This window comes from Boleophthalmus pectinirostris, unplaced genomic scaffold, assembly GCF_026225935.1.
Source record: "Boleophthalmus pectinirostris isolate CB_2022bp ecotype Guang Dong unplaced genomic scaffold, ASM2622593v1 HiC_scaffold_2, whole genome shotgun sequence".
In the NCBI taxonomy this organism is placed as follows: domain Eukaryota; kingdom Metazoa; phylum Chordata; class Actinopteri; order Gobiiformes; family Gobiidae; genus Boleophthalmus; species Boleophthalmus pectinirostris.
Window position 1 is genome coordinate 42,797,118 of NW_026571152.1, and position 24,982 is coordinate 42,822,099.

Sequence of the window (24,982 nt, forward strand, 5' to 3'; positions counted from 1 at the left end):
GCATAGATGGGGAAAAGAGAGGGAAGAGAGAGGGAGGAGAGAAGCCAGAGGCAAACTCATGTATACTGCCCTGTGAAAAGAGAGAGGAAAGAGGAGAGGAGAGAGGAGAGGAGGCAGTCTGCAAACTCATACTGCCCTACGGAGAGCAGGAGAGAGGGAGGAGAGAGAAAAGAGTGGAGAAGAAAGAAGGAGGAGAGAGAGAGAGAGAGAGGCAAACTCATACAGCCCTGAGGAGAGGGGGAAGAGGGAGGGAGAGAAGCAGCCTGCACATACTCCCCAACGTACAGAGAGGGGGAAAAGAGAGGGATAGAAGGGAGGAGAGGAGAGAGAAGAGGCAGCCTGCAGACTTATACTGCCCTGCGGAGAGGGGGAGAGAGGGAGGAGAGAGGAGAGGAGAGCTGGAGGAAGAGAGGGAGAGAGAGAGAGAGACGTGGAGCAGAGGCAGCCTCACATCACGTCGCCCTGTGCACAGGAAACGAGGGAGAAAGGATGGAGGAGGAGAGGAGAGGAGAGGCAGCCTGCAGCCTCATACTGCCCTGTGGAGAGCAGGAGAGAGGGAGGAGAGAAGAGAGGAGAGGAAAGAAAGAGAGAGAGGAGAGGAAGCCTGCATCCTCATACTGTCTTATGCACAGAGAGAAAGAGAAAGAGACGTGGAGCAGAGGCAGCCTCACGTCACCTATGCACAGGAAACGAGGGAGAAAAGGATGGAGGGGGAGAGAGAGAGGAGATAGAGCGGGAAAGAGGAGAGAAAGAGAGAGGAGTGAGCAGGAGAAAGGAGAGAGAGAGAGGATGCAGTCTCACACTTCCTCACGCACATGCAGGATTCAGACACACTCACGGTCCTTACATAACGTCTGGATGAAAGAGAGAAAGAGAAAGAGAGGGAGGACGGAGGGAGAGAGAGAGAGAGAGAGAGGAGGGAAGGAGAGCGAACGAGAGTGGAAAGGAGGAAGAGGAAGAGGTGGGAGAGAGGGGTCAAGAGAGGAGACGGAGGGAGCGGGGGACGGACGGACGGACGGACGGATGGAGAGACAGAGAGATGGAGAGGAGGGAGGAGGGACGTGCTGTCTGCTCCGCTCGCCCGTGACTCACCAGCGGCAGAGAGAGAGAGAGAGAGAGAGACAGAGAGAGAGAAAGAGAGAAAGAGAGAAGGAGAGAGGGAGAGGGAGGGAGGGAGGAAGGAGTGGGAGGAGGAGAGATGGAGAGACTCTGGGGAGCTGCCCGAGCTCACGAAAGAAATGAAACCAGCAACTTCTGCCACAACAACACAACACACAAAACTTCACACACACAACACATCTCAACACACATCAGACAAGACTCACACCACACAAAAACTCACACACACACACAACTCACAGACAAGACTCACACACACACACAAAACACAACACACACACTCAACAACTCACACACAAAACTCACACACACAAACTCACAACTCACACAAGACACACACACACAACTCTACACACAAACACACACACAAAATCACACACATCACACACACAACTTACAACTCAGACAAAACTCAGACAAGACACACACACACACAAAACTCACAACTCACACAAAACTCACAACTCACACACAAACTCACACACACAACTCACACACACAATTCACAAATCTCACACACACAAACTCACAACTCAGACAAGACACACACACACAAACTCACACACACAACTTACAACTCAGACAAAACTCAGACAAGACTCACACACACACACAAAACTCACAACTCACACAAAACTCACAAACTCACACACACAACTCACACACACAACTCACACACACACACAAAACTCACACAAGACACACACACAAAAGATTCACACACTTAAAACTCACATACACAACTCACAACGCACACAAGACACACACACACACAAAACTCACACACACACACAACTCACACACACACACAAACTCAGACAAGACACACACACACACACACACTTAAAACTCACAACTCACACAAAACTCACACACAACTCAGACAAGACACACACACACAAAACTCACACACAACTCACACAAATGATTCACACACTTAAAACTCACACACACAACTCAGACAAAACTCACAACTCACACTAAACACACACACACACCTCACATAAAACTCACACAAAACTGAGACAAAACTCACACACAAGTTACAACTCACACAAAACAAGACACACACACACACACAAAACTCACACACACAACTCACACTAAACTCATACACACAAGACATGGATACACAAAAGTCACACACAACTCAGACAAGACACACACACACAACTCAGACAAAACTCACTCACACACAAAACTCACAACTGACACTAAACTCACACATACACAAGACAGACACACAAAATTCACACAAAACTCTCACACACAAAACTCACACGCACAAATCACACACATAAATCTCACACACAAAACGCAAAACTTTCACGCACGAGACTCACACACAAAAACTCTCACGCACAACTCACACAAAACATACACAAAAGGAACACACAAAACTCACACGCAAGACACACACACACACACACACACAACACAAATCACACATAAAACTCAGACAAAACTCTCACACAACTAACTCACACATAAGATGAATTTAGAATTTAGTTTCCTACGAAGGGGAAATTTCAGAGTTGCAACTGAAAGTAAAGGGTATCAAAGTTTCCAAAGTGTTGGGAGAGAAGTGTCCGTGTTTCTCATGTTTCTCGTCAAGTTTCCCGTGTTTCTTGTTATTTTTCTCGTGTTTCCTGTTTTTCTCGTGTTTCCTGTTTTTCTCGTTTTTCCCGTGTTTGTCATGTTTCCCATTTTTCCCGTGTTTCTCGTTTTTCCCATGTTTCTTGTGTTTCTCGTCGTGTTTCTCGTCGTGTTTCTCGTCTTTCTCGTCTTTCCCGTGTTTCTCGTCGTGTTTCTCATCGTGTTTCTCGTTTTTCCCGGGTTTCTTGTCGTGTTTCTCTTGTTTTTTGTTTTTCCCATGTTTCTCGTCGTGTTTCTCGTCGTGTTTCTCGTCGTGTTTCTCGTCGTGTTTCTCGTTTTTCCCGGGTTTCTCGTCGTGTTTCTCGTGTTTTTTGTTTTTCCCATGTTTCTCGTCGTGTTTTCTCGTGTTTCGTGTTCGTCGTGTTCTCGTGTTTCCCGTCGTGTTTCTCGTCGTGTTTCTTGTCGTGTTTCTCGTGTTTTTTGTTTTTCCCATGTTTCTCGTCGTGTTTCCCGTCGTGTTTCTCATCGTGTTTCTCATGTTTTTTGTTTTTCCCATGTTTCTCGTCGTGTTTCCGTCGTGTTTCTCGTCGTGTTTCCCGTCGTGTTTCTCGTCGTGTTTCCCGTCGTGTTTCTCGTCGTGTTTCTCGTCGTGTTTCTCATCGTGTTTCTCGTTTTCTCCCGTTTCTCGTCGTGTTTCTCGTGTTTTTTGTTTTTCCCATGTTTCTCGTCGTGTTTCCCGTCATGTTTCCCGTCGTGTTTCCCGTCGTGTTTCCCGTCGTGTTTCTCGTCGTGTTTCTCATCGTGTTTCTCGTGTTTTTCGTTTTTCCCGGGTTTCTCATCGTGTTTCTCGTGTTTTTTGTTTTTCCCATGTTTCTCGTCGTGTTTCTCGTCGTTTTCTCGTCATGTTCCGTCGTGTTCCCGTCGTTTTCCCGTCGTGTTTCCGTCGTGTTCTCGTCGTTTCTTTGTGTTTCTCGTGTTTCCGTTTTCCCGGGTTTTCTCGTCGTGTTTCTCGTGTTTTTTGTTTTTCCCGTGTTTCTCGTCGTGTTTCTCGTCGTGTTTCTCGTCGTGTTTCCCGTCGTGTTTTCTTGTTTCTCGTTTCCGTCGTGTTTCTCGTTTTTCCCGGGTTTCTCGTCGTGTTCTCGTTTTTTTCCGGGTTTCGTTTTTGTTGTCGTGTTTCTCGTGTTTTTTGTTTTTCCTGTGTTTCCTGTTTTTCTTGTGTTTCCCGTGTTTGTCATGTTTCCCGTTTTTCCTGTGTTTATCTTTTTTTCCGGAGTTTTCTGTGTTTCTTGTTTTTCCCATGTTTCCTGTGTTAGAAAAGAAAGATTTAAAGCCATACATTCCAGACGACGTTTAACATGTATTGTGTTGTGTTTTGTTGTTTCGGCAGCAGGAGAATGGAACAGTTTTCTCCAAACGGAAGAACCAGGCGGCGGAGAAGATCGCCTTCACCCTGGTGTCTGTGCCCCACGGGAACGACATCTCCTCCCTGTTTGAGCTCGACGCCACCACCCTCCAGCGCGCCGACTGTCTGGTGCCCAGGTCAGACCCGGGCACACGCCGACGCAAACCCACCAAAAACCAAACACGCCGACGCAAACCCACCAGAAACCATATCACACACTTTAGGATTTACTAAGAGATTTACGATGGAGTTTCTTAGACGGGATGTTCAGATCTGTGTTCTAATGTCGTTTCCTCGTCACAAAAAGGCCTGGAGTTGTGTTTTTTTTTGTTTCATTCACATGTTTAACTCATAATAAGGTTATACACTTTTATTTTGTTGACTTCTTGTGTGACTGGAAGTAATGGCTGAACAGAAATTTACTTAGTTTACTGAAAAGACGCAGAGTCATGGATGTATTGAATGAACTGGACAGTTTCTTGCTGCTTGTATCTGTCTTAAGTTTGTGCAGTGGCCACTCACTGGAACTACAGCAAAAAAAAAATCCCTCCTGCTCTGAAAGGATTTTTCACATAATATTAATTGTATTTCTTTATAAAAAGCAGTAAATATAATAATTGTTCTGATGAGCTGCTCAGACTGGGAGGAGTTTATGTTATGCCTAAGCAATGAAAAAGTGAGACTGCCAAACTAAAGATTTCATAAAAAATAAATAAATAAATAAAAGCTGTGCAGTTTTAGTCCATGCATGAGGTAAAATCAAATGTTTATTTTGTAATTCCAAATGAGCTTAACCGAGCCGGTCAGAGTCGACCAAAGTCGACCAAACAACGGAGTCCCCAGTCAGTGCACTGTCTAGTACCCCTCCCAGGGACTCCAAGAAGGCCGGGTACTCAGCACCGCAGTTCAGCCCGTAGGCCGACACCACAGTGAGAAGACCTGTCCCCGACCCGAAGGCGCAGGGAAGTGACCCTCTCGTTCACCGGGGTGAACTCCAACACACGGCGGCTGAGCTGTGGGGCAATGAGCCCACACCAGCCCCCCGCCAGCCCCTCTCAAGGAGTTGGGTTCCAGAGCCCAAACTGTGCGTGGAGGTGAGGCGGACTGTGTCTAGTCGGTAACGCTCAACCTCCTGGCCTGGCTCCAGGGTGAGGCCCTGGTAACCCAGATCCGCGCGACGTAACAGGCCTCTGCGTGTTAATCCTCATAAACACTGTTGGGCAAGTTACTTTGAAACTGTAATGTGTTATTTATTACCTATTACTGTCATTTCAAAGTCATTCGTTATATTACAATATTACTGCATTTAAAATGTAAGGCATTACATTACTATTGCATTACTTTAAGTTACTCTCACCAAAATAACTTTTGCGCTGTATATGGACTGAACCAGGACTAATGGGAATAGGAGCTGTTGGGGAAAAAAGGTAAAAAAAAAAAAACGCTTCATGACATCACAAGGTGGAACAGAGCATTCTGAGCTTTGGAGATATAGACAGACTAATAATAAAGAGTTACTCAAACATGTGAATGAAACAAAACTCAACTCCAGTTCTGTTTGTGACAAGGGAACAGCGTTAGAACATAACTTAAACCTCACAGGAGTCACTTTTGCGTCATATTGGACCTTCAAAAATAATTGCTGCTGTGTTTTTTGTTTGTTTTCAGAAACTCGTACGTGCGTCTGAGGCATCTTTGCACCAACACGTGGGTCACGAGCACGAACATCCCCATAGACACCGAGGAGGAGAGGCCCGTTATGCTCAAGGTGATTATTTGTATTGATAATTGCACCTCATTAGTTGCCGTGGCGATGTTTAGATGTTTATGTAAATAGGATGTGAGTTCCGTGTGTTGATAAAGACGATTACAGTCGTCACAACAAGATCATTTACAAATATTTAACAAGCACAAGTGTCTGATTAAATTGTAACTCATATTAAATAAACAATATTCAGTTGCAAATACGTCACTAGTTTAAAGCTACACTGTGTAACATTTCTATTGGAGGGTCCGTCACCTGCCTGTCTCAGTGGAGATGTTATTGCTTTGTCCAGAATATTCCACAGTATAGATTAAACCAATCTATCTCTAAGGACGTAAACCGGTCAGATCTGTAGAGAGGCGCCACTATTCACAGGAGGGATTGTTGTATTTTTGAGCAACAAAATAATAAGTAATGAATAAATGCGAGATGGATTCACCAGAAAATTTGCGCAATGCAGCTTTTACGTGCGAAAAGTCCAGAAAAATTGCACAATTTTAACGGCACATCCTGTTTAGTAGTTAGATTTTCAGCAAAAACGTGAGAGTGATTTAATTCCAGGAGGTTTTAGAGCTCAAAAATACCAACATTCAAAAACAGACATTGTGACTGTGAGCGGGGTCGCCTCTCCACAGATCTGACCTGGAACTTGGTCTGGTTTAGGCACCGTGAAGATTGAAAGGTTTAATGCCATACTGTGAAACATTCCAGACAAAGAAATAACATCTCCAGTGAGAAAAGAGTCTGATGGACTCTCTACCAGAAAACGTTAGACTTTTAATTAACGCACTTAAACTTAAACGCACTTTTAATTACTCCTATATTTGAAACAGCCTTTTGTTACTGTATGAAGTGTGCAAAAGTGTTTAAAAGTGTTTAAAAGTCTGTGTACAAGTGCATAATAGTGGTTAAAGTGTGAAAATATGTAAATAAAAGTGTGTAAAAGCGTGTGAAAGTGTATAAAAGTGGTTAAAGTGTATAAAAGTGTGTAAAAGCATGTGAAAGTGTATAAAAGTGTGTAAAAGCATGTGAAAGTGTATAAAAGTGTGTAAAAGCATGTGAAAGTGTATAAAAGTGGTTAAAGTGTAGAAAAGTGTGAAAGTGTGAAAGTGTATAAAAGTGGTTAAAGTGTATAAAAGTGTGTAAAAGCGTGTGAAAGTGTAGAAAAGTGGTTAAAGTGTAGAAAAGTGTGTGAAAGTTTATAAAAGTGTGTGAAAGTGTATAAAAGTGGTTAAAGTGTAGAAAAGTGTGTGAAAGCATGTGAAAGTGTATAAAAATGTGTAAAAGCGTGTAAAAGTATATAAAAGTGTATAAAAGTGTGTAAAAGCATGTGAAAGTGTATAAAAGTGGTTAAAGTGTAGAAAAGTGTGTGAAAGTTTAAAAGTGTGTGAAAGTATAAAAGTGTGTGAAAGTGTATAAAAGTGGTTAAAGTGTATAAAAGTGTATACAAGTATATAAAATTGTATAAAAGTGTGTAGTAGTGTGAAAAAGTGTATATACTTTATAAAGTGTATACAAGTGTGTAACAGTGTGTGAAAGTGTGTAAAAGTGTATGAAAGCAGATAAAAGTGTATTAAAGTGAGTATAAAGAGTATAAAAGTGTGTGAAAGTGTATACAAGTATATAAAATTTTATAAAAGTATGTAGTAGTGTGTAAACGTGTATACACTTTATAAAGTGTATACACTTTATATTAAGTGTGTAAAGTGTATAAAAGTGTGTTAAAAGTGTATAATAGTGTGTAAAAGTGTATAAAAGCAGAAAAAAAAGTGTATATAAAGAGTATAAAAGTGTGTTAAAAGAGTATTAAAGTGTATAAAAGTGTGCGTTTCTTCTCTTTTTAAACAGATCGGCACTTGCCCGACTAAAGAGGACAAAGAGGCGTTTGCCATCGTCTCTGTGGCGCGTTCCGAAGTCCGAGATCTGGACTTTGCCAACGACGCAAACAAAGTCCTGGAGTCCACGGTGAGGAAACTCCGACACGGAAACATCGCCCAGAATGAACGCAGGTACACATCAGCGCAGAAACGTGTCGGGGTTTTTTCAGTGGACTCAATATTCCATAAATATTTCCTCTCAATGCGCTTCGTCCAAGACAGGTTTAGCTCGTTTTTTCGGCTTGTTTCTATCGAGATGTCATTGCTCTGCTTAAAAATGTTCCACAGTATGTCATTAAACAGCTTTAGTTTACATTTATTCAATTCTAGGTGGTTTTATAGCTCAAAAATACTGAGAAAAACAAACATTCTGACTGTAAGCGGGGTTGCCTCTCCACAGATCTGGCCTGTAACTTGGTCTGGTTGAGGCTCCGTGAAGATCGAAAGGTTTAATGCCATACTGTGGAACATTCCCGACAAAGGAATAACATCTCCATGAAGGAAAGCATTTGACGGACTCTATCCCTAAGCCCAAACAAATCTTCTGTTCCTAAACCTAACCCGGATCTTGCTCGCATTTCCACAGACCTGACTGTTGTTCCTTTGGCTATAATATTCCACAATATACCATAAAAGTCTTGTGACTTTATCGGTTTCCATGGACTCATGCAGTTGACTTTCCATCTCCAGAAACTTCCAGATTTGGCATTGAAAGATACAGGTTTTTTTTTGTTTGTTTTTTTGCATTAAAGTGTTCTCATGGTTCTCTGGTTTATTCGAGGTTTGTGACGAAGCTTATGGAGGAGCTGATTTTCTTCGTGTGCGTCGTCCCCAACAACGGGCAGGACGTCCTCTCCATCGCCACGTCAACGCCGAACCGCGAAAGGCAGAAGCTCATGAGGGAGCAGAACATTCTAGAGCAGGTCAGAATGTAAAGCATGTTTTCTCAAATTAAATCTTCATCTTGGTTGAAATTAAACTTGCGTAAAAAGTTTTCGGTCTTTGTTGGAGCGATGTTCTTTAAAATGTTCTCTGTCTGCGTCATGTCCGAAAGATCTTCGGGATCCTGAAGGCCCCGTTTGAGGAGCAAGGGGACGGGCCCATGTTGAGGCTGGAGGATTTGGGAGACCAGCGCTACGCACACTTTAAATACATGCTCCGACTCTGCTACAGAATCCTGCGCCACTCCCAGCAGGACTAGCAAGAACCAGGCAAGTCCCCCTCACGAGGACTACTCACCCAGACACAGAGGTCAGGAGAGACCTTTTTCACAACGGTCTGAAGTGTCCAGATGTACGTTTGTGAACTTCCAGTCAATGGTTTTCTGTGTCAAAAGTTATGTCAGTTTGACTTATACACGCTCAGAAAAAAATCTACCGTGAAACGACATGAAAGAAAGTCTAAATGTCACTACAAAGTTTTTAGAGACACTTTCTCTACACAGACACAACTTGAACACATCAAAATGACCAAAAGACAGTTCTCCCCGTTTACTGTGTGCGCCGACATTTTCGCTGTGACGTAAATCCAAACGACTTTGCGCCGAACTCGCCCGAGTTTGTGTTTCGGAACCTCGATTTGATCGGTCGTTCTATTGAACTTTCTCTTGGTGGAGGTCGGTTTTCCCTGAGTCCTGAGCTCAAGACAATTCGGCGATAGCTTTTATTCTGAATGCAATTATAGTTCAAACTCCATCACTGCTTTCTACTGTTTACTATTATACTATTGCCCCATTGCGTTTATTAAAAAAAGGATTAAATTTGCACTTTTTTGAATGTATGAGGTACAATGAAGACGTGTCCTACTGTAAATATGTTATCTTATTTCGATGATTTCCCAGTAAAGTAAACACATACACTACCGGTCAAAAGTCTTAGAACACCATAATTTTTCAACTTATTTTTTCCAACTCAAGTCGTGCAAGTCCAGTGAGTCACTTGAAATGGTCCGAAGGTAAGAACTGAATAGACAGAGGTTTTTAAAAAAAAAAAGCTAAAACAACTCCAAGCTCTGCCAAAACGACCTCAGGAAAAAAAGAACAAGATGGTAAAACTTGAAAACCTGGAGTGTCCAGCAGCAGCAGCAGCACAGTGTCCAGACTTAAACTCCATCGAGCTGAAGACTGAAGAGTGAAGCAACCGACAAGTGCCACACATTTATGGAAACTTCTGCAACAGGCTTGGGAAGAACTTTCTGAACAATATTTGATTTGTGTTGTAAAAAGAACGAGCCACGAGTGTGTTCAGCTGTTCTATCTGATAAAGGTCGACACACACGTCATCAACAAGCCACAAACCTCACTATTCTGCGCTGAAGTAGACGGAAACTGGAAGAAAGCCACAACAAAGCAAGAGAAGTTTCAGGTTCTGGAGGCTCCGAGTCTTAGACTGATTCATCAGCTGGTTTCACTTCATGGAAACCGTTTGACCTCGAAGGAAAAAAAGTGTGGTGTTCTAAAACTTTTGACCAACAGTGTACATGTGGATTTAGATACACACCTGAAATCAGATCATGATCGGATTTTTGGAGTTAACCGGTTGCTGAAATATTATACAGAAATAACCAGAAATCAGATCAAATTATTGGGTTATCTGATTATTTGAGCTGACCATGTAGATGTAACCACCGTCGTCCCTGTGATGAAGTTTTGCTCCTCTTTTTCTCGTCCACTCTGTAATTTTTCTCACGTTCTCGTTCCTGCAGGAGCACATCGCAAAGAAGTTCTCCATCATGCAGTCTCAGATCGGGTACGAGATCCTGGCCGAAGACACCATCACAGCTCTGCTCCACAACAACCGCAAACTCCTGGAGAAACACATCACGGCCAAAGAGATCGAGACCTTTGTCAATCTGCTCCGGAGGAACCGAGAACCCAGGTGAGACCAGAGCCAGGCCCAAACAGAACCCAGGTGAGACCAGAGCCACCAGGCCCAAACAGAACCCAGGTGAGAGGAGCAGTGAAATAAAAACCCAAAGATCATGTAGAGTGGGTTTATAGGAACATTTTCAGACCAAAACGAGGAGTCTGACAGGAGCAGTTACAGCGAAAGAGCAGACAGTTTTTCAATGTAAAGTGAATTAGAGCCAGAGTCGATGGAGCCAGAAACACCTCCATTTATATATAATCACTTTTTTTTATTTCTATGGACAACAGCAGAAAGGAGGAGTGAGTGAGTTAGTCCAAGATTTAGATTTTTTTTTAATATTTATCTGTAAAATCAACAGTTCAACAACTTTTACATAAATATATAGTTTCCTAATTCTTTTTTCTTTATAAATATATATTATGCATCTGCGCATGAGCTCCCCCTGCAGGTGTGGCCTTGTGAGTCCAATTTGGGTCAGATAAACAGAGATACACAATAGTTTTGAGAGCTTTTTCTACGTCCTCTACCAACCAATCGAGCAGCACGTCTTTAGTCTAACGAGAATTTATTTAATCGACCAAAATCCGAGTTTCAGAATTTCAAAATTTCGACTAAATCTAGGGACTGAAGGTGGATGAAGGGCAATTTTGCTATAACCTGGCACAAACATATCACCATTTTGTGTGGGTCTGTTTTTTTTTTTTTTTTTTTTATGTGTATTGTCCAGGATAAATAAACTATTACCGTAATTTCTGGACTATACTGCCCTACAAAAGCAGAACACTGTAACGTCACATTTGGTTAAAAATGAGTGAGCCAATTTAACAGTTTTAAGGAGAAAATATGACAACCATAACATCCAAAACTATACGAGACAACATGGCTTTGAAACTCTGAAGTCATTTTTCTCAGTTTCACACTCTTGCGAGTTCAGGTCTTTTGCCTTTGTACTACTGCTACTTTTTTCTCAAACTTTGAACCCTGCAGCTTAAACAACGGTGAGGTGAATATATGGACGGTCGGATTATTTTTTTATCGACACAGAGGATGTGTGCAGCCTGAGTGCAGAAAGCGCCGCTGTCTGTGCACTAAAACAGTTTATCTCCGTGTGATAAAATAAATTCTGATGCTAAATGAACATGAGTGAGTGGGATTCGTCTTAATGACTCGTGTGTGTTAAATGCAGGTGAGTGTGTAAAATCCAATCCAACTTTATTTGTAGAGCACATTTTATAAACAAGACAGTTGTCAAAGTGCTTTATATAGGCGAGTTTTAGCTGACGTCATTGTTATTAAAAGCCCGCGTTGCTGCTGGGAAATATTTTGGTCGGAGGCAAGAAACACGGTAGCATCAAACACAGTGCGTAACCTCGCGTATTTCTCCCCGATAATGGTAAATTCCTGCTGCATTATCAGATGCACAAATAGAAGCACAGAAGAAGGAAAATGTCTTTTTCGTATTCTGAGTGAAAAAGACCACTAACGGTGAATTAAACGACTTTCAAACATCCGCAGAGCAAACGTAGAAGATCCTAACAAACCGTGGACTCCAACAAGTTCAACAACACATCGAGACTCTTGGAGGTTTTCATCTTTTCTGCTGTGAATGACCCAGGAGTTTCCACCAAGTCATTGTGGATTGTCGCCCAAGTGAATATTTGTCCAGGTAGTTGGCAATTCTGACCAAAAAATGTGGTTTGGTCCAGACTCTGTCGGGGTTGAAAAGGGTGATCTGTCGTCCGTCGATGCTTATGACCAATTTCTGGTCAAATGGTCTTGGGTCCTCTGCTGTTAGAGTGGATAAATAACCAGGATCAATACCCTTTACGTGTTTTCTCGCTCCGTCCGTCATGTTGAATTAGTGTTTCTTGCCGCCGACCAAAATAATTCCCAGCATGCAACGAGCTCTTTTTGTCAACAGTGAAACTCGCCTATAGCGATGTAAAACATTTTACTTAGAAAAAAAAAAATAACATCAATACATAAAAGCAGAACTAAAAATGACGAGAAGAAACATCTCAAACTTCAGTAGCCGCACGTCCACTCACCCCTGATCCACACACCTGTCCCCGCCCCCGAGAGAGTCTGAAATCTGCTGAAATCTACAAGACACTGATATGATCCAGACAGAACAGACTCGTTCTGCAGGAGAACATGCGCAGTACAGTGATGTGACGTAGTCTGATAATCCTGTCGTTTTACTGCCGTGTTAAAGACATTATTCAGAAAAAAGCATATATCGTATTTAATTAAAAATTAAAAAAATCTTTCTGTGTAACAACGTGGACACCTGCGGCTTATAGACAAGTGCGGCCTGTATATGTACACATTTTTTTTCTTTTAAAGGTTTGTAAAGAAGATTTTTCCAAATAAAGAGAAATGCAGCGACTGTTTGTTCTTTTTCAAATGTCGCGCTTCGCTCCTTTTCCCATCTCCTCTTCTTTCCGCGATGTCAGAAACAGACTTTCTTTTGCGATGAACTGGTCGTGAATTCTTGTCGGTCATTACAACAAACTTTGTGCGAACTGAGAGGAAGCTACAGTTCGAAAAAGACGCCAAGAAACCGCTGTGCTGGTCGAGTAAATGGCATCAGTGCGTGAGAGGCGAACATAAACCATGTGATCCCAGCACGCCGGCAAGTCAGTGACGCGAGATATGTAGGAAGTTTGATTGACAACCCAACAGCCAATAGATAAAGAGGTAGCCTTGTTTTCTATTGCCGATGTTTATCCAGCCTCACCACGTCCACAGTTGATGGATTTTCATTCTTTTTTTTTTTTTGGGGTTACCATAATTACAAGGCTGCTGCATCTTTGTAATTCTATTTTGAACTTTCACTGACAATTTGAAACAAACAAAAAAAAATCCTCCATACAAGCTTTAAAATTTTGTTGATGCATCTTATATTCAGGTGCTCTCAATAGTCCGGAAATTGCGGTAAACTAAAACTAAACCTGGACTAGACGCCACCTAGTGCCTCCGCTCAATTTCATTTCTCTCCAGCGACTAGATCAGGACTCAGAAAACACTAGGCGGTTCGCAAAAAATCTCGGAAGTGCGAGTTCAGGCACCAGCCAATCAGAGAAGAGACAGACGTTCAGTGTTGGCGACGATTCCCGAGATCGAGAATTTAAAGCCGGAACAAAGAGAATGTTTGGTGAATTTGATCTCTGGGAAAGACGTTATTGTTCTTCTTCCTACAGGATTTGGATCATTACATACGTCACAATCAAACAACAGCGATTGGTTCAATAAAAAAAAGTACCCGCCCACTGTCACTGTCGAGCGAACGAATCCTAATGCTGCAAGGTCACACATTTTCTACGAAGTGAAACCGTCTGATGAATCAGTCTCAACCAAGTCTACATCAGGACTAAACTTGCCTCAAACCCTGTCTGACCAAACTATGTCCTGTCAATCATCATATCATCTTCATGTCTTCTTTCTTCTTCATTTCTTCACATTTTAATTACAGCCTCTTGTGCATAACTGAGACATATTTTTATTACTTTATTTCTGTTTTTTTTTATTAGATTTTTACTTGTACATTTGCATTTATTTAATTACGCCTTAATAGACGCATCAAGAATCTCAGACTTCCGGTCACGGCGCAATTCATACTGGGAAGGATTTTCCGAAAAAGTGAGCATCAAACCTCCATGTTTGTTTTCCCAGTGGGATGTGTCTATTGTCAGAGTCGATCTTTTCAAGTTTTTTGAACCATATCACTTTTGTTTCTGGTTTTGATTTGTCATATTTTAGTTTGGGATTCAAAATATCGTAATTGTGTGGTTGTTGGATCCTAACAGCGGAAAACGGCTCGAGAAATTTGTTTGCGAACTCCGTAAATGCAAAAGGGAATCAGATGTGTGTGACTCAAACCTCTGTTTAAACTAGTGAAAAGCGAAGGTGATGGGCAGGATTGATCCACGGAAGAACCAAAAAGGTAATCTTTGACTGCCTAAATCATCCCGAGTTTGCAGCGAACATTTGGTATGTGGAGCGACAACAAAGCAAAACCCCGATCCCTCACTCAGTCTTGGTTACGAATTTAAAAAGTCAACGCCAAAGCGAAAGGCACCAACTGTTCACCAAGAAACACCTTCCACTGCAAAGAGACCAAGACGTGATGTTGCTGTAAAACCACAAGAACAAGAAAGTGTAGCTCAGTCTGTTTGTCTTCTGCACCTCTCCATTAACAAACGGGATCCTGCTTTGATGGCGCTCCACACAAAATGTTCTCTGCAAACTCAGGATGATTTAGGCAGTCAAAGGTTTCGTTTTTTTTTCTATCCCGTGGATCAGTCCTGCCCATCGCCTTGACCTTTCACTATTTTTCAATTCCGATGGGAAGGGAAAGAGTTTGAATGGAGGTTTGCAGTCACACACATCTGATTCCCTTTTGCATTTATGGAGTTCCCAAACCAATTTCTCGATCCATTTTCCGCTGTTAGGATCCAACAACCACACAATTAACGATGTCCGAATCCCAAAACTAAAATATGACAATATCAGAACCAGAAACAAAAGTGATATGGTTCAAAAGACTTGAAAAGTTTGGCTTTGTCAATAGACACATCCCACCCTAAAATCAAACATGGAGGATTGATGCTCACTTTTTCAGAAAATCCTTCTCAGTATGAATTGCGCAATGACCGGAAGTCTGAGATTCTTGATGCGTGTATTGACAGCAGTCTCTGTTACTTATTTAGAATTTATTATACCATTTCTCTTTTGTTATTATAATTTATTGTGATGTGTGGGCTGCTGTTTCACTTCTGGATCAGTGAATTTTGTCCATATCTAAGTCTAAACCAAAACCAAACCAGGACATATGTTTACACGATGAATAACAGGGCTAACCACTCTGCCACTGTACCCCCCACCTCACCTCACCTTGTAACTGAACTGTCTTGTGTATATATTTTCTTTTTTGCAGGTTTTTGGACTATCTTTCGGATCTGTGCGTGTCGAATAAAACTGCGATCCCCGTCACACAGGAGCTGATCTGCAAATTCATGCTGAACCCCACCAACGCAGACATCCTGATCCAGACCAAGTGAGTCACCTGCGGATCTATATTTAAACCGCCTGCTGGATTCTGTCTCGTTTCGTTTCGTCGGCTCGTTTACGGACGTCCAAAAGCTCCAGAAAACACGCCGATTTTCCCTGTTTGCTTTTCGGTGTTAAAGGAGACAAATAAGACTTTGCCCCAGGACAGATGTTTTTTTTACAGTCTGAGAATCAGGAAGTGCAAGGTTAGCATGCTGGTTGAATGAATAATTAGGAACTAGTCCTTTTGTTCACGTTTTTAAGACAGTAAAATTCAGACCAGGACTAAACCAGGACTAAACTAGGACTAAACCAGGACTAAACTAGGATTAAATCCAGACTGAACCAGGACTGAACCAGGACTGAACCAGGACTGAACCAGAGCTGAACCAGGACTGAACCAGACTAAACCAGGACTGAATCAGGACTGAACCAGGACTAAATCAAGACTGAACCAGGACTAAACCAGGACTGAACCAGAGCTGAACCAGAGCTGAACCAGGACTAAACCAGGACTAAACCAGGACTAAACTAGGATTAAACTAGGATTAAACCAGGATTGAACCAGGACTGAACCAGGACTGAACCAGGACTGAACCAGGACTAAACCAAAGCTAAACCAAAGCTGAACCAGGACTAAATCAAGACTGAACCAGGACTAAACCAGGTCTAAACCAGAGCTGAACCAGGACTGAACCAGAACTAAATCGGAATTGAACAAGGACTAAACCAGGTCTTAATCAATAACTGGACCAGGACGAAACCAGGACTAAACCAGAGCTGAGCCAGGACTAAACCAGGTCTAAACCAAGACTAAATCAGGACTGAATCAGGACTGAACCAGGATTAAACCAGGCTTAACCAGGATTAAACCAGGCTAAACCAGGACTAAACCAGAGCTGAACCAGGACTAAACCAGAGCTAAACCAGGACTAAACCAGGACTAAACCAGGGCTGAACCAGGACTAATCCAGGCCCAAACCAGGACTAAACCAGGTCTAAACCAGGTTTAAACCAGAACAGATTTTAACATGATTCCTAATACATAAATTCACAGTTCAGTTTCCAATTTTGGCCTCACATTTTTCATTCGTTTGATTTAATATTTTTGCTTTTAGAATGTAAGAGATGTAACTCACTCAGTCTTGTAGCAATTTTGTCTCACGAGAACTTCCCCATTAGCTCTAAAAAAAACACATTTTAAGTGCTTTAATGCTCAAAATTGAAAGTTAATGTACTGAAAGTCAAAACCAAGACTCGACTTCTTCCCACTCTGTACTCGTTTATTTCTTCTTTCCTTTTTGCCGTTTTAATGCTCTGATGTCTGCTCCCTCAGACTCATAGCGAACACGGAGTCGACGCTGGAGTCGTCCATGATGCAGGAGGAGGGCGAGGAGGAGGAGGTGTGGCTCTACTGGATCGACAGCCACAAAGAGCCTCATGGGAAATCAATCAGACACTTGGCCCAGGACGCCAAAGGAAACCACAAGATGGACGTGGACATCATCACGTACTACAGGTGCCCGCCGCAGTGACGCCACTATTACACTATTACACTGTTACGCTATTATACTATGACACTATTACACTGTTATGGTATAAAACTATTACACTATTATACTATTATACTATTATACTATTACACTGTTATGGTATAAAACTATTACACTATTATACTATTATACTATTACACTATTACACTATTACGCTGTTATGGTATAAAACTATTATACTATTACACTATTACACTATTACACTGTTATGGTATAAAACTATTATACTATTACACTATTACACTATTACACTGTTATGGTATAAAACTATTATATACTATTACACTATTACACTGTTATGGTATAAAACTATTACACTATTATACTATTATACTATTACACTATTACACACTGTTATGGATAAAAACTATTACACTATTACACTGTTATGGTATAAAACTATTATTACACTATTATACTATTATACTATTACACTATTACACTATTACACTGTTATGGTATAAAACTATTACACTATTATACTATTATACTATTACACTATTACACTGTTATGGTATAAACTATTATACTATTACACTATTACACTATTACACTGTTATGGTATAAAACTATTATACTATTATACTATTACACTATTACACTGTTATGGTATAAAACTATTACACTATTATACTATTACGCTATTACGCTATTATACTATTATACTTTTTTTTTACTATTATACTATTACTTTATTACACTATTACATTGTTGTACTATTATGATTACCCTATTACATTATTACACTTTTATACTATTATACGATTACACAATTACACTATTACTCTATTATACTGTTACACTATTACACTTTTATACTATTATACAATTACACTATTATACTATTACATTATTAAACTTTTTTACTATTATACTCTTACACTATTACACTTTTTTTTTTTAACTATTATACTATTATTTTATTACACTATTACGCTATTGTACTATTATATAATTACACAATTATGCTATTTTACTATTACACTATTACACGTTTTTACTGTTATTCTATTACTTTATTACACTATTACGCTGTTGTACTATTATATGATTACACTATTACACTATTACACTGTTATGGTATAAAACTATTACACTATTACATTATTATACTATTATACTTTTTTTTTACTATTATACTATTACTTTATTACACTATTACATTGTTGTACTATTATGATTACCCTATTACATTATTACACTTTTATACTATTATACGATTACACTATTATACTATTACATTATTAAACTTTTTTTTTTTTACTATTATACTATTATTTTATTACACTATTACGCTATTGTACTATTATATAATTACACAATTATGCTATTTTACTATTACACTATTACACTTTTTTGCTGTTATTCTATTACTTTATTACACTATTACGTTATTACACTTTTATACTATTATACTATTACTTTATTACTCTATTACGCTGTTGTACTAGTATATGATTACACTACTATACTGTTACATTTTTATACTATTACACTATTACGCTATTGTGCTTTTATACTATTACATTATTACACTTTTATACTATCATACGATTACACAATTATGCTATTTTACTATTAAACTATTATACTTTTTTACTATTATTCTATTACTGTATTACACTATTACACTGTTGTACTATTATATGATTACTCTACTATACTATTACATTTTTAAACTATTACGCTATTGTGCTTTTATACTATTACACTAGTACACTATTATTACATTATTATACTTTTATACTATTACACTATTTTGTTATTGCACTTTTATACTATTATACGATTACACTATTGCGTTATTATACGTTTATACTGTTACACTATTAAACTATTACCTTATTGTACTTTTGTACTATTACTTAGCAGCTGATGTCGTCAACATTCTCTGGAAGTGTGATGCTAACTGTGGGCACTGCTCTGTCTGAGCCTCTGTTACACTTTAATCTCAGTTTTATTTTAACACAATCTGAACATAAAGAGCTGATTTATCTGAACTCCAATAGGTGAGAGGATCTGTGCTGGTAAAAGAACATCACAGTCACAAGCTTGGCGTTAGTGTTAGCATTAGCATTAGCGTTAGTATTAGCATTAGCCAACAGTTTTTCAATGAGTCACTCTTCGTGTAAAATCAAACTCCTGAACAGGACCATGACACACTGATCACAGGAAAATGATAATGTGCTCTTTAAACACTTTTTGTATTTTTTCTTGGGTTTTCAGATGATCTGAAAACTTTTTGTGTGCATAGTATCTCCATGGTAACTGATGAACATTTCCCCAATACACATACACATAGAACACCCCCAGCGTGATGTCACTGTAAAGTATCAGTTACGCTATTCTGAGACGACCCGTGTTTAAGCCAGGTTCATTTATTTTCTACTGTTTGCTGATGCACTTTTATTCACAGTTTTTACCTGTAACACTTTGAGATTATTTTATGTAAAGTGCAATATAAATAAAATGTATTATTATTATTATTATTATTACTTCAATGAGTCAGTCAATATAATTTACGCAACATGGAGTTGTGTTTTGTTTCAGTCACATGTTTAACACAAAAAGCCGCTTTCGAACTGCCAATCTGTACTGAACTAAAGGCAAAATGAGCTGTTAACTTGAAAACTACCAATCCAATCCAATCCACTTTATTTCTATAGCACATTTCACAAACAAACTGTTTCCAAAGTGCTGCACAAATACATAAAAAATAACAACAATAAGATGATAAAGTAAATTACTAAAATAATACTAGTCTTAAAGTAATAAAACCAGTAAAATGATATAAAACCAGTAAAATAAAAATAAAACTATATTATAGAATAGAAATAATAAAACCAATAAATAAATTAAATCAGTAAAACCAATAAAAACACATAAAAATAAATAAAAGACACAGAGGAGCAACAACTCACGCGGTGTTAAAAGCCAGAGAATAAAAGTGGGTCTTCAGACGAGATTTAAAACTCTCCACTGTGGAGCTGCTTGAACGTGAAGCGGCAGATCGTTCCAGAGTTTAGGGTCGACCACAGAGAAGCTCCTGTCCTCCTGGTTTTAAGTCTCGTCTTAGGCCCTGAGCTGGACGTCAGACCTCAGAGCGCAGGGGGTATAAATTTAGATGAGGTCCGAGACGTACTGTGGGGCCAGAACATTGAAAGCTTTAAAAACAAACAATAAAATCTTAAAATCAATTCTAAAATTAACAGGAAGCCAGTGCAAAGATGCAAGGATTGGGGTTATGTGCTCTCTTCTTTTTGTTCCTGTTAAAAGTCGCGCTGCAGAGTTTTGGACGAACTGTAGTCGGTAAAGTGCGTTTTGCGAAATGCCGGAATAAAGTGCATTACAGTCGTCCAGGCGCGATGAAATAAAAGCCTGCGTAACTTGTTCAAATAGTTTAAAAGATAAAAAAGGTTTAACTTTAGATAAAAGCCGCAAATGATAAAAACTTGATTTTAAAACATTGTTAATCTGTTTATCAAATTTAAAATCACTGTCTAAGATGACGCCGAGGTTGGTGACCGTGGGACGAACATGATTTTTGAGGAATCCCACATTAGTGAGGGAACTGTTGGCCCCAAACAGTATCACCTCAGTCTTATCTTCATTGAGTTTCAAAAAGTTTTGGGCCAACCAAGCCTTGACGTCCGATAGACAGTCGAGCAGCCACTTCATGACATCACAAGATGGAACAGAGCGTTTTTAGATTTAGAGATGTGCACAGACTCATAATAAAGTGTTACTCAAACATGTAAAAGAAACAAAACACAACTCCAGTTCTGTTTTTGAGGAGAGAACAACGTTAGAACACGACTTAAAGCTCACAGGAGTCACATTTTGTGTAATATTGAACATTTAATGATAAAACGGCGTCTTCTCACTCTTATATAAACACTAAACTGGTGATAAACGGTGCCGTGTCTGTTGCCCGCAGGTACCAGCTGAACCTGTTTGCCCGCATGTGTCTGGACCGTCAGTATTTGGCCATAAACCAGGTGTCGACGCAGCTGCCCGTGGACCTGATCCTCCGCTGCATGTTCGACGACTGTTTGCCCTTTAACCTGCGCGCCTCCTTCTGCCGCCTGATGCTGCACATGCACGTGGACCGCGACCCCCAGGAGTCCGTGGTGCCCGTGCGCTACGCCCGCCTCTGGACCGAGATCCCGTCCGAAATCACCATCCACGAGTACGACGGCGTCTCACTTTTCTGTTTTCCTTTAACACCACAGATAAGAATGAGTTTTTGTACAGTTGTAGGGAGTATTATCTGTTACATTCTACAGTTTTAGGGAGTATTTCTGTAACATAAGGGTGAATTGTTGCACATTTGTAGGGAGTATTATTGTTACGTAAGTGTGAGTTGTTGTACAGTTGTAGGGAGTATTATCTGTAACATAATTGTGAGTTGTACATTTGTAGGGAGTATTATGTGTTTCATTGTACAGTTGTAGGGAGTATTATCTGTAACATAATTGTGAGTTGTACATTTGTAGGGAGTATTATGTGTTTCATTGTACTGTTGTAGGGAGTATTATCTGTTACATAAGGGTGAGTTGTACAGTTGTAGGGAGTATTATCTGTTACATAAGTGAGTTGTACAGTTGTAGGGAGTATTATCTGTTACATAAGGTGAGTTGTACAGTTGTAGGGAGTATTATCTGTTACATTGTACAGTTGTAGGGAGTATTATCTGTAACATAAGGGTGAATTGTTGCACATTTGTAGGGAGTATTATTGTTACGTAAGTTGAGTTGTACAGTTGTAGGGAGTATTATCTGTAACTAATTGTGAGTTGTACATTGTAGGGAGTATTATCTGTTACATTGTACAGTTGTAGGGAGTATTATCTGTTACATAAAGTGTTGTACAGTTGTAGGGAGTATTATCTGTTACATAAGTGAGTTGTACAGTTGTAGGGAGTATTATCTGTTACATAAGTGAGTTGTACAGTTGTAGGGAGTATTATCTGTTACATAAAGGTGAGTTGTACAGTTGTAGGGAGTATTATCTGTTACATAAGAGTGTTGTACAGTTGTAGGGTATATTGTTACATTGTACAGTTGTAGGGAGTATTATCTTGTACAGTTGTAGGAGTATTATCTGTTACATTGTACAGTTGTAGGGAGTATTATCTGTTACATTGTACAGTTGTAGGGAGTATTATCTGTTACATTGTACAGTTGTAGGGAGTATTGTCTGTTACATTGTACAGTTGTAGGGAGTATTATCTGTTACATTGTACAGTTGTAGGGAGTATTATCTGTTACATTGTACAGTTGTAGGGAGTATTATCTGTTACATTGTACAGTTGTAGGGAGTATTATCTGTTACATTGTACAGTTGTAGGGAGTATTATCTGTTACATTGTACAGTTGTAGGGAGTATTATCTGTTACATTGTACAGTTGTAGGGAGTATTATCTGTTACATCGTACAGTTGTAGGGAGTATTATTCAATTAAAAATCATAACACCGTTAGATCTTTGCTCAGGTGTTGATCTGTTTTTTCGTCGTCAGTTTTGAGTACGAGTCGACCGACACGTCTCGAGAGGAGATGAAGAGGAAGTTCTCCCCCATCATGGACTTTGTAGAAGAGTATCTCAAAGACGTGGTCAGCCAACCATTTCCATTCGGGGACAAAGACAAGAACGAACTCACACTCGAGGTAAAAAACTTTTTAAAATGATGTGGTTTTTTTTATTTTCCTTTAAGAAAGTTTCCATCATATTTACATTCCACAGCCTTGTTTAGTCCTGGTTTAGTCCTGGTTTAGACCTGGTTTAGTCCTGGTTTCAGTCCTTATTTAGGCCTGGTTTAATCCTGGTTTAGTCTTTGTTTAGTCCTGGTTTAGTCTTGGTTTAGTCCTGATTTAGACCTGGTTTAGACCTGGTTTAGTCTTGTTTCAGTCCTGGTTTAGTCCCTGTTTAATCCTTGTTTAGTCCCGGTTTAGTCCTGATTTTAGTCCTGATTGGAGTCTTGAGTTTAGTCTTGATTTTAGACCTGGTTTAATCCTGGTTTAGTCCTTTTTTAGTCCTGGTTTAGACCTAGTTTAGTCCTAGTTTAATCCTTCCTGGTTTAGTTCTTGTTTCGTCCTTGCTTAGTCCTGTTTAGTCCTGGTTTAGTCCTGGTTTAGTCCTTGTTTAGTCCTTGTTTAGACCTCGTTTAGACCTGGTATAGGCCTTGTTTAGTCCTGGTTTAGCCCTGGTTTAGTCCTGGTTTAGTCCTTGTTTAGTCCTTGTTTAGTCCTGGTTTAGCCCTTGTTTAGCCCTTGTTTAGCCCTTGTTTAGTCCTGGTTTAGTCCTGGTTTAGTCCTTGTTTAGACCTGGTTTAGACCTGGTATAGTCCTTGTTTAGACCTGGTTTAGCCCTTGTTTAGTCCTTGTTTAGTCCTGATTTTGTCCTGATTTTGTCCTTGTTTAGTCCTGGTTTAGTTTAGCCCTGGTTTAGTCCTGGTTTTAGTCCTGGTTTAGACCTGGTTTAGTCTTGTTTCAGTCCTGGTTTAGTCCTGGTTTAGACCTGGTTTAGACCTGGTTTAGATCTGGTTTAGTCCTTGTTTAGACCTGGTTTAGTCCTGGTTTAGACCTGGTTTAGTCTTGTTTCAGTCCTGGTTTAGTCCTGGTTTAGACCTGGTTTAGACCTGGTTTAGATCTGGTTTAGTCCTGGTTTAGTCCTGGTTTAGTCCTTGTTTAGTCCTTGTTTAGTCCTTGTTTAGACCTGGTTTAGACCTGGTTTAGACCTGGTTTAGACCTGGTTCAGTCCTGGTTTAGTCCTGGTTTAGACCTGGTTTAGACCTGGTTTAGACCTGGTTCAGTCCTGGTTTAGTCCTTTTAGTCCTGGTTTAGTCCTGGTTTAGACCTGGTTTAGTCCTGTTTAGACCTGGTTTAGACCTGGTTTAGACCTGGTTCAGTCCTTTTAGTCCGGTTTAGACCTGGTTTAGTCCTGGTTTAGACCTGGTTTAGACCTGGTTTAGACCTGGTTTAGTCCTGGTTTAGTCCTGGTTTAGTCCTGGTTTAGTCCTGGTTTAGTCCTGTTTAGTTTGTTTAGACCTGGTTTAGTCCTTGTTTAGACCTGGTTTAGTCCTGGTTTAGACCTGGTTTAGTCCTTGTTTAGACCTGGTTTAGACCTGGTTTAGTCCTGGTTTAGTCCTGGTTTAGTCCTGGTTCCTGGTTTAGTCCTGGTTTAGACCTGGTTTAGACCTGGTTTAGTCCTGGTTTAGTCCTGGTTTAGACCTGGTTTAGACCTGGTTTAGTCCTTTTAGTTAGTCCTTGTTTAGACCTGGTTTAGACCTGGTTTAGACCTGGTTTAGTCCTGGTTTAGTCCTTTAGTCCTTGTTTAGTCCTGGTTTAGTCCTTGTTTAGTCCTTGTTTAGACCTGGTTTAGACCTGGTTCAGTCCTGGTTTGTCTCTGTCCATACATAAATTCATTTTTAATATCCCGTGTGTATATTTCTTATGATTTTCCTTGGTGAAAGTTTGGTCATGTTTATGTTCTGACCTGTTTGCCTCGTCTCCCTCAGGTGGTGAACTTGGCTCGTAACTTGGTTTACTTTGGCTTCTACAGTTTCAGCGAGCTCCTGCGGCTCACGCGCACCCTGCTGGCCATCCTCGATATCGTCCAGCACCCACTCACCTTCATGAACAAACTCAGCAAGAGCCCAGAGGCCGGTACTGTTCCCCGTCTCCGCGCACACTTATTCTGCACAATATGTGTGATTTTTAAAACTCCAACTCCCAAATCTTCTGCCAACTAA

General features: G+C 40.1%; 1 protein-coding gene across 1 annotated transcript in view; it reads left to right on the forward strand.

The window, feature by feature from the left end:
- itpr2 (inositol 1,4,5-trisphosphate receptor, type 2) overlaps positions 1 to 24,982 on the forward strand; it is a 246,649-nt gene that overhangs the window by 61,157 nt on the left and 160,510 nt on the right. Inside the window, 12 exon segments of the mRNA XM_055155239.1 lie at positions 4,103 to 4,254; positions 5,786 to 5,885; positions 7,731 to 7,891; positions 8,541 to 8,682; positions 8,814 to 8,957; positions 8,960 to 9,052; positions 10,463 to 10,635; positions 15,566 to 15,685; positions 17,015 to 17,197; positions 21,169 to 21,420; positions 22,751 to 22,898; positions 24,749 to 24,896. Of these exon segments, the coding sequence (XP_055011214.1) occupies positions 4,103 to 4,254; positions 5,786 to 5,885; positions 7,731 to 7,891; positions 8,541 to 8,682; positions 8,814 to 8,957; positions 8,960 to 9,052; positions 10,463 to 10,635; positions 15,566 to 15,685; positions 17,015 to 17,197; positions 21,169 to 21,420; positions 22,751 to 22,898; positions 24,749 to 24,896 (1,816 nt within the window).